Source organism: Balaenoptera acutorostrata, chromosome 9 (genome assembly GCF_949987535.1).
Source record: "Balaenoptera acutorostrata chromosome 9, mBalAcu1.1, whole genome shotgun sequence".
Taxonomy (NCBI): Eukaryota; Metazoa; Chordata; class Mammalia; order Artiodactyla; family Balaenopteridae; genus Balaenoptera; species Balaenoptera acutorostrata.
In genome coordinates this window covers 81,116,549-81,133,404 of record NC_080072.1, presented here as the reverse complement: position 1 = coordinate 81,133,404, position 16,856 = coordinate 81,116,549, and the positions used below count along the sequence as shown (strand labels likewise).

The 16,856-nt window shown below is 38.1% G+C and overlaps 1 protein-coding gene across 1 annotated transcript in view; it reads left to right on the top strand.

Moving 5' to 3' along the window:
• Positions 1-244: 244 nt before the first annotated feature.
• TMEM123 (transmembrane protein 123) overlaps positions 245-16,856 on the top strand; it is a 78,288-nt gene continuing 61,676 nt past the window's right edge. Inside the window, exons 1-2 of the mRNA XM_007191220.3 lie at positions 245-547; positions 4,749-4,805. Coding sequence (XP_007191282.2) covers positions 448-547; positions 4,749-4,805 — 157 coding nt within the window. The 5' untranslated portion in view covers positions 245-447. The remainder of the gene's footprint in view (positions 548-4,748; positions 4,806-16,856) is intronic.

Here is a 16,856-nt window from a genome sequence, read left to right as displayed (position 1 = left end):
GCAAAGCCCGGCGTACTCGGTATCGGGAGAGGCAGAGGTGCTCACGTCTATCCAAAAAAACAAAACTGCCCTTTCCGAAAAAAAAGAAAACTGCTCGAGCGTTCCGGGACTCGCATGCGCGCGTCAGAGGGGGAAGCAGCTAGGAGGGTCCAGCAGCTAGGAGGGTCCGGGTGCTTCGAATCCCAAACCCCGCCCCCGCGTGTCGGCCCCGCCCCGCCCCGCCGCCTCAGCCCCGCCCCGTCCCGCCGCCGGGGCAGGCACGCGACGCCCTCTCCAGGCCAGGCTCTCGCGCCCTACTTGGTCTTTGGGGGGCAGGCGGTGGGAGGCGAGGCGTGCGCGGCGGAAGGGGACGCAGGGAGGGCTCGGGTGCGCCAAGGCACAGCTCTAACCAGCGCAGCCGCCACCTCCTCGGGAACCCACGAGGCCTCCGCGTCCTGCCTCGGAACAATGGGACTCGGCTCGCGAGGTATCTTGGCTGTGCTGGCCCTGGGGGTCGTGGTGGGGGTAGCGCTGCTGAAGATCATCGCCGACAGCACAGACACGGAGGGTAAGTGGCTGCGGGGATCGCCAGCCCCGGCCCCGGGAGGAGTTGCGCTGCCCATCGGGAGTTTCCAAGTTGGATCTGGTTGTGCAGAAAGTTCTGCAACTCTTAGGCCAAACGCACGGGGCAGACCTGGAGGTGAGCTGATGGCCCCATCAGGGGGAAAACTGAGACTTGGGCCAGTCCCCCAGCTGCCCCAAGGCCGCCTGCTTAAGAAATGGTCCGGTCCTTCCCCTCAGGTTTTCTGCAAGCAGCGGACGCAGGCCTGGAGGAGTGCGTATAACCTGTTGAGTTACCGAAGGATGGGCCTTCAGCAGGGGTTCAACTTAGTTGTTACAGTCTTTCCCCGAAGTTAATGTTTTCCTGGGAGGTTAGAGATTATCTAAGCCTTGCTTTTGTAAACGATTAGATGGATTGAAAAATATGTCTACCGATTCTTGAGCAAACATGTCTACCAGTTAGTTGCGGAACCTTTTAGGCGTTTTCCGGTGTTTCGTCGCCTAATTGTGTATTATCAAACCAATTATTTATAGTCTTAAGGACCCCAGACGCTTTGGGACTAGTGTAGCTGGTTGGGAGCTTTTGGGGAGTGCGGACAGCTCTCCCGGGCGCAGGTGATGCTCGTGCTTCTGTGGATGGGCGCTACCAGCCCCTTGTGTACCGTAAACACCGGCCGAGGCGGGCCGAGGCGCATATCAGCTGTGCAGCCTTAAGATCACAGCTGCACTATTGTTAGGAGTCCACGACGTCGTCAGTAAAATCATAACAAAATGATTTTGACATTTCTCTTCTGGGGGAAGTGGAGGTGGCCCTTTAGGCCCTTGGCCCTTTGGGAACTTTTTGGGTAAAGTCGTGAAAACTGATTTGCTGTGTAAATTCTGTTTTCTCTTTGTCAACTCTTATAGAAGTCAGGTCACTGATTAATGGTCAGTAAACTAGAATAAGTTAGTTTAAATGACCCAAGTTTTTCCTGGTTTTAAATTCTATCCACTGTATATTACATTAGTTTTATCCAGCAGTTTGCAAAACCAGACGGTTCAGGCACAACACCTGCTTTTGCTAGAATAATCTGGGTGACTTAGACAATAACAGTTTTCGTTTGTTTTGCTGAATTTTTTTGTTTGCCGAATTGCACATGTGACAGACTGACTTTGTAGAGCTAATTTTGAGATCGTTTCAGGAAAGAATGATCAGTAAAATCATGTCTGTCATGTTTTCAATATTATGAGGTATTTTATTGTAAAAGTGAACTATCTGGAATTAAACAGTATATTTTGCTGCTAATTTTATGCCAACATTTATGTGAGTTGGTCTCCATTTTTTTATTTGTTACTTTGTGAAAGTATACCTGCTTATTGTTTGTCTAAAGAATTACCGAGTAGAGAAACTGAGTGTGCTTGCTTTTCTTGCCCTCATAACAGATTTTTTTTGCCCTGTTTTAATACTCACTGTTTGACTGTTCTGTTTGTTACTTGATGTCTCACTAGACATTAATGCTATTTGGAAAACTTGGAATGTTCTACTATATGAAAGCCTTGATTTCATGAACTAGTATAACCAATGTGAGCTGGAATCCATTTCTGCAGACTATAAGGTCACCTTGAAACTAGAGTAAAGGAAGGTTCTATAGAGGATGTCTCAAAAGAGCAAGTAAACGTTGTCCTAGTCTTTATATGCAGTGTGTAATCTGTATAAAGTGTCATTATGAAGTACAGTGATTTTTGTCATACTAGAGCTTATATAGCTAATCTTTACTAGACACTTTTCCTGTGCTCCTCACACTATGCTGATTGAGGTCCATACTTCATCCCATTGGATCCTCACAGTATTATCCCCATTTTATAAATGAGGAAACTGAGGCTTAGAAGTTACCTAATTTATTCAAAGTAAAACAACTGATACATGTTTGATTTCAGAGGCCAGAATCCAAACTCTCAATTAACCATTTTGCCACTAAGCTACAGTAGGTGATGTTGGCTCTTCAAGTAGATAATACTTTTATCCACAATGCTGTCATTGCCCAGAATATTGTGGGAGAAGATAAAAACATTATTGAAATTCTTCTTTTAAAATATCCTTCACAGTCTGCTGCATAGTTTCATAAATATCTTCAGTTGAAGGAGGAGGGATACTATGAACAAGTTAGCAAGCCAGCAAACAGGATAGATTGTGGTAGTGCAATGAAAGACATAAGGGTGGGGGAGGCTATTAATCAGGACTCTTGGTGGCAAGTGACAGAAACCCACCTTAAACAGCCTTAGGGGAAAGGAAGGACTTTATTGACCCTTAAATGGAAAAGTCCAAGGATTAAGGTGGCTTCAGAAATGCTGCATTCAAGAGTTCAAATAGGTTGCTAAGAGATGGCCATTTCCGACTCTCTAGATTACATCTATCAAACCATAGGCAAGCCCTAGTTAAAGTGTTCTTAGCCTGAAGGGGGAATCCAAATAACAGGGACTTTCTAAAGTGATTCCCAGGCTTCAAAAGCCATCATAATGGGTAGCCAGTTAGGATATGAAATTAATCTTTAATGAGCCTATGCCACTTCATGAACTTAACTTTCTTTTTTTCTATTTAGTGCAATATTCTATTTTACTACTTGGTCATTTTGTCAGGTAAATCGTCAGCCTCCTTGTACTTAGATTGTCCATGACATTCTTTATCTCTTAGGACACAGAAACAGTGCCTGCCCATAGTAGGTACTTCATAAGTATTTTTTGAAAAGAGGAGAAAAGGTCCTAAAGCTAGAAAGAGCTTAGAAAGAACACTGCTTCTGCCTTCTTCCTCAAGCAAAAAAAAAAAAAAAAAAAAAATGGGTTGTCAGGAAATCATCCCTCATAAGAGTGACAACAGCAGGGAGACAAAAACAGGAGGATCTCGTAGCAGTCTAGGCAAAATACGAAGGCACGTGGTAATGGAGATCAGTAGATAGAGTCTAGATCTTTTTGGGGGGTAGAACTGAAATCATTTGCTAATAGATTGCATGGTGGAGTGAGGAAGAAGGAAGAATCAAAAGATGACCTCTTGGTTTTAGGGTTGAACAACTGGTAATGCAACAACTGGGGACACTGGGGCAGAAGCAGGTTTATAGCAGAAAATCAGTGGTTCCATTTTGGCACTCACAAGTACAGGCTTTGGAATCAAACAGCCTGGTCCAAATCCAGACTCTGCCACTTACTAGCTGGGTGGCCTCCTTTGGGTCTCAGTTCTGTCACTGCATGACAGTGTTCCTGTCACAGAATTGTTGTGAGGGTTAGATGAGCTAATGCAAGTTACATGCTCCCCATGAGGCCTGGCATGTAGTAAGCCCTTAATAATGTTGGCAATTATTTGCTACCTGCTGCTAAATACATGTGTATAGTCTACTGACCTTGATCTTTTTCAAGTTTAATCTTCACACTATATCCTTTTGTGATAAATGGATTATGGTTCCAGCAAGAGGAAGAAACGCACAGTAAAGATAGCTCCTTCAAAGTTGTTATTGCTTACTTTCTTTGTACTTTGAAGGTTTTTTGGGTAGGGGAAACCTATCTTTGTGAAAAGTACACAATAATAAACTTACTTGCCTCCCATGTAGTATATGTGTTAATCTTCCATTATACAAAGACCAAAGATGAATAACCCACTCTGAAAAGTTGCTTAACTGGGGCATAGAATTCTTCCAAACTTTTTCCAAAATTTAAGGTACTAGCTAAAAATTCAAAGAATTATACTGAGAAGACTTGCAATTTTAAATGAAAATCCTAACCCACTTCATCTTCTCTCCATTGTATGAAGTTAGGCATGTTGGTGGTACAAGACCTAGGGGCACCCATTAATAGTAAGGGCCCCTCCCAGGATGGTACACTCTACTCAGAAGAGCAGAGTCGTCAGTAGCAAAAATTCCTCACCAACCACTGTGTCCTCATGTGGGTGAATGAACTTTGGCAAACTATTGTATCATTGGCTGGCACATAGTAAGTACTATATAAGTGTTACATTAGCCATATGTTTTCTGTCTTGAAAAATCCAATAATACAGTCCCAGATTTACTGACAGTTTCAAGGTATATTTCATAGCAACAGTGGCAAAAGTAGAACTTCCTGTGGAATAATCTACCCTTCCCCCACACCACCACCACCCCAGAGACAGAAAGAAACATATTGCCAGTGTTCTTAGTTAAATATTAAATGTCCTTTCATCACAGGATATTTCTTTGTTTTTATAGGATCTGCAGGTAAGAAGAATCCTATGTCTGTGGAAGACTCCAATGATAACCCAATAGGTGAGTTTAAAAAGCTTAGAAAACGGATTATCTGTCTAGGATACATAAAGTAATATCAGCTAGTCAAGTACATGTAAGCTGGTACACTGACCTGTCTTAACCATGATTTGTTCATTCATGAATCCCTAAAGCCTACCATCAAGGGCTGCTCTTAGTGGGCATCAGTAAATAATAGTTCACTGGATTAATAGTCTTTCTCAGTTTAGCAAAGATGTGAATAAATTCTAAAACTAAAAGCATACTGGAATTTATTACTGAGTTCTGAAGCACATTTTTAGGTATGACATTTTGCATTCTGTCTATAGATATGTACAATGAATATGTAAGTCTGCTGATCTTGCCGGTAGAACAAGTCACGCTGAGCTGGTCAGCCACAGCAGCCTTAATTTGCCTTGGTGGACTCCAGGGAGACCCTACTTATATTTCACCCATCAGTTAGATTTCAACCCACCCTCTTGCTTCCCTATTGAAACAATAGATGAGGCCCTTTTTTAATTTTTTGGCTGCACTGGGTCTTCTTTGCACCTTGCAGGCTCCTCTCTAGTTGCAACACGTGGGTTGCCCCACAGCATGTGGGATCTTAGTTCCCCAGCCAGGCATCGAACCCGCATTCCCTGCATTGGAAGGTGGATTCTTAACCACTGGACCACCGGGAAAGTCCCAAAAAGATGCTCAAGCACTTCTCTTGTGCTTTTAGTTTGGGACAAATGGATTTCTTTCTTGATTTTCTGAGTTCATTAGCATGGAAAGGTAGGAACCAGGCTGATGTTATAAATAGTAAACCATCAAGGCATGTTTCTTGTAAGCAGTATTTAGTTTTTCTTCTTACTGTCCTTGTTATTAAGAGTTGACAGAGGTAGAAACTAGAAAAAGGCATGCAAATCCTATCACTGGACCCATTTTCTCTACTTTTATTCAACAAATATTGAGTGCCCTAATGTAAGGACACATTACAAAATGGACCAAGCCCTTACTTCTTGGAGTTTTTGTTTGTTTTTTGTTTTATGTCATTGTAGAAAAATACACATAACATAAAATTCACAATGTTAACCATTTTTAAGTGTACAGCCCAGTGGCATTAAGTACATTCATATTGTTGTGCAATGTCATAGAGTTTTTTTTTAATTAATTTTTTTGGTGAAATATAGTTGATTTACAATGTTCTGTGAATTCCTGCTATACAGCAAAGTGATTCAGTTATACATATATACACATTCTTTTTTATATTCTTTTCCATTATGGTTTATTCCAGAATATTGAATATAGTTCCCTGTGCTATGTAGTAGGGCCTTGTTGCTTATCCATTCTGTATGTAAGAGTTTACATCTACTAACCCCAAATTCCCAGTCCATCCCTTCCCCACAGCCCCCACCCCCTTGGCAACCACAAGTCTGTTCTGTATGTCCGTGAGTCTGCTTCTGTTTCATAGATAGGTTTATTTGTGCCATACTTTAGATTCCACATATAAGTGACATCAAATGACTTTCTTTCTGACTTACTAAACTTAGTGTGATAGTCTCTAGTTGCATCCATGTTGCTGCAAACGGCATTATTTCAATCTTTTTTATGGCTGAGTAGTGTTTTATTGTATATATATACCACATCTTCTTTATCCATTCATCTGTCAATGACACTTAGGTTGTTTCCATGTCTTGGCTATTGTGAATAGTGCTGCTATGAACATAGGGATGCATGTGTCTTTTTGAATTATACTTTTGTCCAGATATATGCCCAGGAGTGGGATTGCTGGATCACATGGTAATTCTATTTTTAGTTTTCTGAGGAACCTCCATACTGTTTTCCATAGTGGCTGCACCAACTTACATGCCTACCAACAGTGTAGGAGGGTTCCCTTTTCTCCACACCCTCTCCAGCATTTGTTATTTGTAGACTGTTTAATGATGGCCATTCTGACTGGTGTGAGGTGGTACCTCATTGTAGTTTTGATTTGCATTTTTCTAATAATTAGAGATGTTGAGCATTTTTCATGTGCTATTGGCCATCTGTATGTCTTCTTTGGAGAAACGCCTCTTTAGGTCTTCGATTGGGTTGTCTGCTTTTTGGTTGTTGGGTTTATGAGCTGTTTGTATATTTTGGAAATTAAGCCCTTGTCAGTCGCATCTTTTGCAAATATTTTCTCCCGTTCTGTATATTGTTTTTTCATTTTTTTATGGTTTCCTTTGCAGTGAAAAAGCTTGTAAATTTGATTTGGTCCCATTTGTTTGTTTTTGTTTTTATTTCTGTTGCCTTGGGAGACTGACCTAAGAAAACATTGGTATGATTTATGTCAGAAATGTTTTGCCTATGATCTCTTCTAGGAGTTTTATGGTGTCATGTCTTATATCTAAGTCTTTAAGCCATTTTGAGTTTACTTTTGTGCATGGCGTGAGGGTGTGTTTTAACTTCATTGATTTACATGTAGCTGTCCAACTTTCCCAGCAACACTTGCTGAAAAGACTTCTTCCCATTTTATATTCTTGCCTCCTTTGTTGAAGATTAATTGACTGTAGGGGTTTGGATTTATTTCTGGGGTCTCTATTTTGTTCCATTGATCCCTATGTCTGTTTTTGTGCCAATACCATGCTGTTTTGATTACTGTAGCCTTGTAGTATTGTCTGGGAGGGTTGTGCCTCCTGCTTTGTTCTTTTTCCTCAGGATTGCTTTGGCAATTCTGGGTCTTTTATGTTCTGTATAAATTTTAGGATTATTTATTCTAGTTCTGTGAAAAATGTCATGGGTAATTTGATAGGGATTGCATTAAATCTGTAGATTGCTTTGGGTAGTAGAGCATGGGATATCTTTCCATTTCTTTGAATCATCTTTAATTTCCTTTATTAATGTTTTATAGTTCTCAGCATATAAGTCTTTCAGCTCCTTGGTCAGGTTTATTCCTACGTTGTTTTTTTTTTTTGGTGTGATTTTAAAAAGTAATTTTTTTTACATTCCCTTTCTGCTATTTCATTGTTAGTGTAAAGAAATGCAAGTGATTTCTGTATGTTAATCTTGTATCCTGCTACCTTGCTGAATTTATTTATCAGTTCCAATAGTTTTTGTGTGGCGTCATCAGGGTTTTCTATATATAGTATCATGTCAACTGTATATAGTGACAATTTTACCTCTTCCCTTCCAATTTGGATATCTTTTATTTCTTTTTCTTGTCTGATTGCTGTGGCTAGAACTTTTAGTACTATTTTGAATAGAAGTGGTGAGAGTGGGCATCCTTGTCTTGTTCCAGAATTTAGCAGGGCTTTCAGCTTTTCACCATTAAGTATTATATTGGCTGTGGGTTTGTCATAAATGGCTTTTATTATATTGAGATATGTTCCCTCTATACCCATTTTGGTAGAGTTTTTATCATGAATGAATGTTGAATTTTGTCAAATGCTTTTTCTGTGTCTATTGAGATTATCATGTGGTTTTTGTCTTTTCTTTTGTTGATATGGTGTATCACATTGATAAATTTGCATGTGTTGAACCTTCCTTGTGAACCTAGGATGAATCCCACTTGGTCATAGTATATGATCTTTTTTAATGTGTTGTTGGATTCAGTTTGCTAGTATTTTGTTGAGAACTTTTGCATCTACGTTTGTCAAAGATATTGGCCTGTACTTTTCTTTTTTGGTGGTATCTTTGTCTGGTTTTAGTATCAGCGTGATGCTGGCTTCATAGAATGTCTTTGGGGGTGTTGCCTCAATAGTCTTTTGGAAGAGTTCGAGAAGTATCAGTAAAATTTCTTCTATGTATGTTTGGTAGAATTCACCTGTGAAGCCATCTGGTCCTGGACTTTTGTTTGTAGGGAGTTCTTTTTTTATTACAGGTTCTATTTCACTTCTAGTGGTCGCTCTGTTCAAATTATCTATTTCTTTTTGATTCATTTGTGGTGGGCTGTATGCTTCTAGAGTTATCTGTTTCTTCTGGTTTGTCAAATTTGTTGTCATATAATTGTTCATAGTATTCTCTTATGGTTTTTTGCATGTCTGTGGTATCAGTTGACATTTATCCTTTTTCATTTCTTATTTTATTTGGGTTCTGTCTTTTTTTATAGGTCTTGGTTTTATTGATTTTTTCTATTGTTTTTTATCTCAATTTTATTTAGTTCCTCTCTGAGCTTTATTATTTCCTTCCTTCTGCTGACTTTAGGTTTTGTTTGTTCTTCCTTTTTTTGATTCTTTTAGGTGATAGGTTAGGTTATTTTTTGAGATTTTTTTCTTGTTTCTTGAAGGCCTGTATCGCTATGAACTTCCCTCTTAAGAACTGCTTTTGCTGCATCCCATAGATTCTGTATGGTTGTGTTTTCATTGTCACTTTTCTTAAGGTATTTTTTAATTTCCTTTTTGATTTCCATGTTGACCCATTGGTTTCTTAGTAGCATTTTGTTTAGTTTCCATATAATCAGGTTTTTTTCATATATCTTTTCTTGTGGTTGATTTCTAGCTTCATGTCATGGTCAGAGAAGATGCTTGAAATAATTTCTATACTCTTAAATTTGTTGGGGTTTGTTTTGTGTCCTAGTATGTGGTCAGTCCTAGAGAATGTTCCATGTGCACTTGAAAACAATGTGTATTGTGGTTTTTTTGGATGTAATGTCCTGAAAATATCAATTAAGGCTAACCATTCTATTGTATCCTTTGGATCTTTGTTGCCTTATTGATTTTCTGTCTAGAAGATCTGTCCATTTATGTGAGTAGGGTGTTAAAATCTCCTACTATTATTGTATTTCCATCTCTTTCTCCCTTTATGTCTGTTAGTATTTGTTTCATGTATTTGGGTGCTCCTATTTTAGGTACATATATGTTGACAAGTGTAAAAATCCTCTTCTTGTATTTGTCATGGATTTTTATTGTTGTGGGTTTCCTAATGCTCCATGTAGTTCTTACTCTCAGTTTCCTCTGGGCTTGCTTTTTATTATTTCTGCTGTACATAGTCAGAATATACTTTTATTCTAGTTACAGTAATTCTACAGAAAAATTTTCAATTGGAAAAAAATGACTAGATAGATTACCCTAAATGTACTTGTGATTATTATTGGGCAGTTGTGGGAGTGGTTTTTTGTTTTTAAATACTTTATTCAGTTGTTCATTGTCTTTTCCTATTGGCCTTTTTTTTTCATTTTTAAAAATTCAATTTATTTAAACAGACTAAAAATAAAGCACAGTTCACCCTTTACTCTCATGCCCCCATCCTCAACCTCTGGCAGCCACTAATTTGTTCTCTGTATCTATGAGCTTGTTTTGTTTATTTTTTGAATTCCACATATAAGCGATATTATACAGTATTTGTCTTTCTCTGTCTGACTTATTTCACTTAGCATTATGCCCTCACAGTCCATCCATATTTGTCACAAATGGCAAGATTTCCTTCTTTTATATGGCTGAATAATAGACCATTGTGTATATATACCACAATTTCTTTATCCATTCACCTATCAATAGACACTTAGATTGTTTCATATCTTGGCTATTGTAAGTAATGTGAAATGAACATGGGGGTTTGCATATCTTTTTGAGTTAGTGTTTCTGTTTACGTCAGATAAATACTGAGAAGTGGTAACTGAACATACGATAGTTCTATTTTTAATTTTTTGAGGAATCTCCATACTGTTTTCCATAGTGGTTGCATCAATTTATGTTGCCACCAACAGTGCATAAAGGTTCCCTTTTGTCCATATCCTTCACAACAGTAGTTATTTCTCGTCTTTTTGATAATAGGCGTTCTAACAGGTATGATGTGATATCTCATTATGGTTTTGATTTGCATTTCCCTGATGATTAATGAAGTAGAGTATCTTTCCATGTACCTGTAGGCCATCTTTATGTCTTCCTTGAGAAAATGTTTATTTAGATCTTCTGCCCATTTTTAATTTGATTGTTTTTTGATGTTGAGTTGTATGGGCTCTTTATATATTTTGGACATTAACCCCTTATTGGATATATCATTTGCAAATATTTCCTCCCATTCAATAGGTTGCCTTTTCATTTTGCTGATGGTTTCCTTTGCTATGCAGAAGCTTTTTAGTTTGATGAAGTCCCACTCAATAGGTTGCCTTTTCATTTTGCTGATGGTTTCCTTTGCTATGCAGAAGCTTTTTAGTTTGATGCAGTCCCACTTCTTTATTTTTGCTTTTGTTGCTTTTGCTTTTGGTGTCAGATTCAAAAAAGTCATTACCATGCCAACATCACTGTCAAGGAGCTTACCACCTATGTTTTGTTCTAGGAGTTTTATGGTTTCAGGTCTTTTGCTCAAGTCTTTACCATTTTGAATTTATTTTTGTGTATGGTGTGTCAACCTTAAAAACTAAATAGCCAGTTATTTTACCAGCAAAATGAGTTCATTTGGGAACAGCAGACTAATTGTAATTCAGGACAAGCAAAATGTGGTGAATCATAGGCAAGTCTGGAGAACAAAGGAGAGAAGCATGCTTTTATAGAGGAAGGGAGGAAGTTGGGAGGGCCTGCTTCAAACAGAAGTTCGTTGGAGGAGAGCAGGAGTGCAAGGTGATAGCAGCTTCTCATTGGCTGGATGTGGTGGTTTCTCATGGGCTGGGCTGTTGCTGGGCAAGGAGAAAATCTTTCTTCCTTCTTCTGCGGCATGTAAAGTAAGCTTCTTCCTGCTGGGTCTGCAACTGGCAGTGAGAGGTAGTGTATGAGAGCTCTCCCTTCAGGGCTTCTCAACTTCATTTTTAAATGAGAGTTTCTTTATTTTCACATTTCCCCCTGTTGATCAAGATCTTTCCTCAGAAGCATCACTGATCAAGAGTCAGGTTTTGGTGATTCTGTTCCTTGGTTTGAAGAAGGTCCTTTCCTGGTTGTCATATCCCACGTTGGAGGGAAAATGCACAAGTTGGAAACTGTTGAAGCTACATTTGAGTAACAGGGAAAGGTAGGAGGGAGAACTCTCAGACACTTCTCATGTAAAGTTTATATCTTATCAAGGTCATAGCATTTGGAGATCATCTCAGAGTATTGAGTTAGAATTTTCTCTATTTAATGCAAAACCTCTGCAGAGATTTGACAGGCAACCAGTACAAAGTTGAAAAATAATTATGCAAAACAATAAAAAGTAACAGGACAAATCCAAGTTGTTTGATGATTCTAAACCATAATCCTAGACCTGAAGGTAGCCAGCTGAACAAATCAAAGGACCATGGAGAGAGTCAGGTGAAATTCCTTGTAACCAGTACACTTGCCCCCTGATCTTGTGCAGTTGAATTTCTGTCTTCCCAGAGGCATTAATCCATATGTGACAGTGGGTATTTGCTATTACACAAATGCCTCCTTGTTCAGCAAGTAGACAAACAAAGGCTATATGATTGTCCAAAACTACCTTAGCCAATGAGTCATGTGATTATTGTTAGGCAGCTACTGCCTTGGCTGTGGAGTTGGCTAGCTCTCCTAATGTTAGGGAGAGATTTTTGATTATGCATTCCCTGGTTCTTACCCCAACCCATGGGAGAAGGGCTCTCCCTATGGAGGCAAACCCAGAGTCATGTGTGCTTCCTGGAAGTTCCTGTTTAAGGCAGCCATGGAAGTTTAATGGGGAGAACCAATGGGAGGCTTCTGATTTGTTACAAATGTTGACAGTTAAATGTCCCAATAAGCATTGGTCTCCAGTTCACCATCTATCTAAACATTCATATACCCGTGAGAAATGTCATCCACTAGAGAAAAAGATAAAACCAGGTGGAGCAGAGAACTCCATCTAAGGTCTGGTTCTTCATTAGCTAGAATTTCCTGATTGACCTTTTCAAGCCAAGGGTCAGAGGAATTGGGATGACATTCTGTAAGGTACTATCCGAGCCTAAAGGGGTCTTTTCTAAAAGCCTTGCAAAGAGAAGTTTGCCCACTTGTATTTCCCTTGGGTGTAGGAAAACAGATGGTATTTTAATAAGGAAAAGGGTGTGGGAGAGTTAAAGTCGTACAATTGGTCGTACAATTGTTATGGTTGGAGAAAGATTGAAACAAGGCATGGGAACACCTGCATGTAACAGCCTAACCAAATAGGTAACACCTGTAGGCTTGTAGGTATAATTGACAGTGGCATTTGGGACTAATGAGAAGTTAGTTACAGGTAAAAACGATGGATCTCCAACATCATGAACAGTTTGGAGTATCTAGTGACAGATCCAGCAGTCAGAGAGGTTTCCCCTTTTGCAATAGATTGGGAAATGCAGATAAGAGAATTGTCTTTTCAAGAAAGAAGGGGAGAAAAAGGTGTATACCTGTACAGGCCTGGTTCAGTCATCTTGGAAGAGCTGTCTCCTTCAGGTGTCATCTGCTTCAATTCCTGTAAATCTTTATTTTCAGGTCACCAGTTGGTGTACCGGTCCAGTCAGTGTTTGATGCTTTCTTGAGATGTGATGTGTTAAATCCAAGAGTCTATTTTTTTGAAGTTTGGCAACACAAGGGTTGGTTAACAGTGCCTGATAGAGGCCTTTCTAGTGGGGTTGAAAGGAGTCTTTCTAGAGATGTCTTTTCCAATAGATGAAATCTCCAGGCTGCAGTGTGTGGTGTTTGAGGCCTTCATCTCCCAGGAGTGCACTATGAAAAGATTGCTCTACTAAAGTATGGTTATTTTTGTGACACACATTTTAGGATACTAACTAGAATTATGACTGATAACATCATACCAGGACATATCAGAATTTTATACAATTTCTAGAACATTTATGTTAATAACATTCACCCATGCAATATAACTTAAAAAGGTTTATTATAGTTTATTTGACAATGCTTCCCATGTAATTTAACATACCAAATAAGCCTAATTAGTTTAATATCTCTTTGTAAAGAGAGAGAACAAATCTTTTGAGATGTTGTAGGAGCTCTGGAAATGCCCAGGGTTACTTTCAGGTCAAAAAGACATTATTTAGAATTTGATTTTTGGGAAGTTTGTCAAAATTATCAAAAGGTTTTGGACACTTGACTAAATGAAATCACAGATTATTATAAAGCAATACTTTATTATCTAAAAAGTTTACATAGTTCTGAGCAAAACTTAGTTCTTTTAAAATTGAGAAGACTCTGTTTTCCCAAGTAATCAAAGACCTGATTAAGATAACATGAAGCACAGGAAATAATTTTGATAAAACACAAAATCTTTGCTTTCTAAGCAGGTTACTTAAAAGATAAGAATAAACCTTTCACAGAATCTTATCAGGAGCAGATCAATAGTCCAAGCAAACTTTGTTCTTTTAGTAGATGAAAGAAAATTAAGTTCCAGTTTTACATAAGTACACTATTGATATTAAAGGTTATTTTTTTAAACCCTTAGAACAAATTTGTTCAATCTTATCCAGCTTGATCACACATAAAACTTCTTTTCCAAGATTCTCTTTCCACAAACCTCCTACAACTTTCTTAATATACCTTCAGATTTTGTTCTGTTTTTTCCTCTTTCCCTTTCTGAAATAACAAGCCTCACTTTAGGACAAATTACTTTCTTTTCTCTCAACAAAAACACATCTCTCATACCTTCTTTTACCAAAAACACACATCCTAGTTTTCTTGCATATGGAGATGTTTCCCTTATTATTTCTAGTAGCTTTAATCATGTTGAAGCATTAAAATTCTTAACACTAAGTAACCTTAATTTCTAGTGAAAGTAAGAAAAAGAACTGTGAACTGTTAGACCAGCATTCTTTAGATTGGTCAGTTTATGAATACATTTCATAATTTCTAGAAACATATGCTTTCTCATAGTACAGTTTTTTAGCATGGTACAAAGAGTATTTACTAAATACTTTACTAAATATTTAGTATTTACTAAATACTTTACTAAATATTTAGTATTTACTAAATATCTTTAGTAACTCTATAAAAGAAAGCCCAAAGTGGATAAACCTGGGTTCAGTATTTAGTGTTTCAGTGTTTTATCTTATTTGGAAATGATTCAGGTATTCAATGAATTTAACTTAACTCATTTTTTAACTGAACTTAGCAAAACTTTAAGGTTCCAGATTACCAAAAGATTTGGGGAAACTATTTTAAAAGTTTACCCAAAAACTTTTTATTCTGTGTACATCTATTTAATTTACTTGTTTTTAACAATCATATTTAGGTTAATTATGACAATCTGATCATACTAAGTTATTTTTCTTGAATAATATTTTTCTTGAATAATTTTCTGAATGATCATTAAAGATCAATTCAGTACTTTGAGAACAGCTTCAGAGTCAGTGAGATGATTTCAAATACCCCTTCTAGCACAGGGAAATTTATTCTGAGGGGAGAAAAAGCATTGCCTCAAAATATTTTTCTGAAGAGACCAGATAATACAGCTATTATAAAAATATTTTGTTCATTGTGTAACATTTTCCATAACTGTTTTATTCCTTTTATATCCTCTATTTTCTCTTTTGTAGTAACACAGTTCTAATCGTTGAAAGGTTGTCTTTTGGACATACCGTTTGCCAATTTATTGGATGCAATTTAGCACAGTTTATTTGGCACCAATCCCGAAAGGAAAACAGCGTCTTTGGGGAATCCTGTATGATGTGTATTCCAGGAATGTGCTGTTGGGAAAAGTGGAGACAGCCAGCAATACTACAGCATCGGTGCCTATTGCTTTTGTAGGACTCACCACATTGGATTCAACAAATCCAATTTTTCTCTATTTTGTTTGTTTTTCTGGTCTCTGTCTAAGTTCTATGAGTGGTATCTATGATTTATTCATCCTGGCACCTAACACTATGCCTGGTACGTATAGCAGGTATGCACACATGTTGGTTGAACTGAATTGTGGAACCAAGTACATATTTTGTAGTTGCTGATTTACCTTATCAAAGAACCATTATATATGCTTTTCAGACAAGACTGGTCCATGCTCCAATCTTATCCATTATCATAGCTGGATTTTTTTGTTTGTTTGTTTATAGAGTAAGATAGATACTTGAGGTCAAAGAAACAGGAATTAAGGTTACTTTCTAACTGTACCACCGAATTATATGTAACAGTTCTATTTTTTTAATATGCTCTAATCATTATTTGAAGACAGACATACTTTTGACATTCTTTTGTGCAGGGACTTGTTTGATGATTTATAAGCTTATAGAGAAAATAATTTCCCCCATTTCATGTACAGTCAGGGGCTTATAATTTAGGGTCTGTGGATGGATGGGTTTATTCTTCATGGTGCAAGGAAGGCACATGCCCAGATTATTTTTCACAAAAGGGGTTTGGGCAAGGATACAAGGAGATGTAACGTGGTCTAGAATGGACAGTAGGTCTCAGAACAACAGCTCAGTATCATTCAGGATACAGCCTTCTCAATCAGTTAGCATCAATGCTTTCCCCAAAAGGGGAGTCTCAGAGGTTAAGGGTACCACCGTCCAGTCTGAAGCTCTGTTCTTGGGCATAATTTTACAAAACCAGATTCAAAGCAGTTGATCTTCCCTAACGTTCTATCCATACACAATTGCCTTTGGCTTGGTAACCCATCCTTGGTACAGTCACTTGAGCTACTCTAGTAGGGTTGGCTTTATCCACAGACCTGGCAGGACCATAGCAATTTTGAACAGATGGACCTGATTTGGAGGTTAGATTTCTGCAGAAGAGGGCAGCGGAAATTTGGGAACAGCTTACTCAAGTAATTACTCCAATTTTTACCCCCAGTGGAAACACTAAAAGTCTTACTGAAGTAGGAAGAATTTTACTTCAGGTATATAATCCCATATTCCTTACTACCTTCTTTTATTCACTTTGGGTAAAATGTTTTATGTGTGAAAGAAACATTAGATGGAAACTTCCTGTTAGGTTGTAAGCTGCTATAAGACAGGAACCAGTTGGCCTGACAGGTTGCTTCAGATGCAAATGGTGTTAGATAGACAGACAGACAGACATGTAGGTATAGATATTGATACTTGTTTCTAACTAGAGAGTTGATGTAGGAAAGAATTTCCCTGACAACTCTGAAGGATTAATTTGTACTTAAGGAACTGCTTCAGCTCCTCAAAGACTGTTTATTGTGTTCAACTCATGTTTTTGAGATTGCATTTGAAAATTGCTGGTAATTTTTAACATCATCAGGTTTTGTCTCAAGGAATGTAGAGTGGGA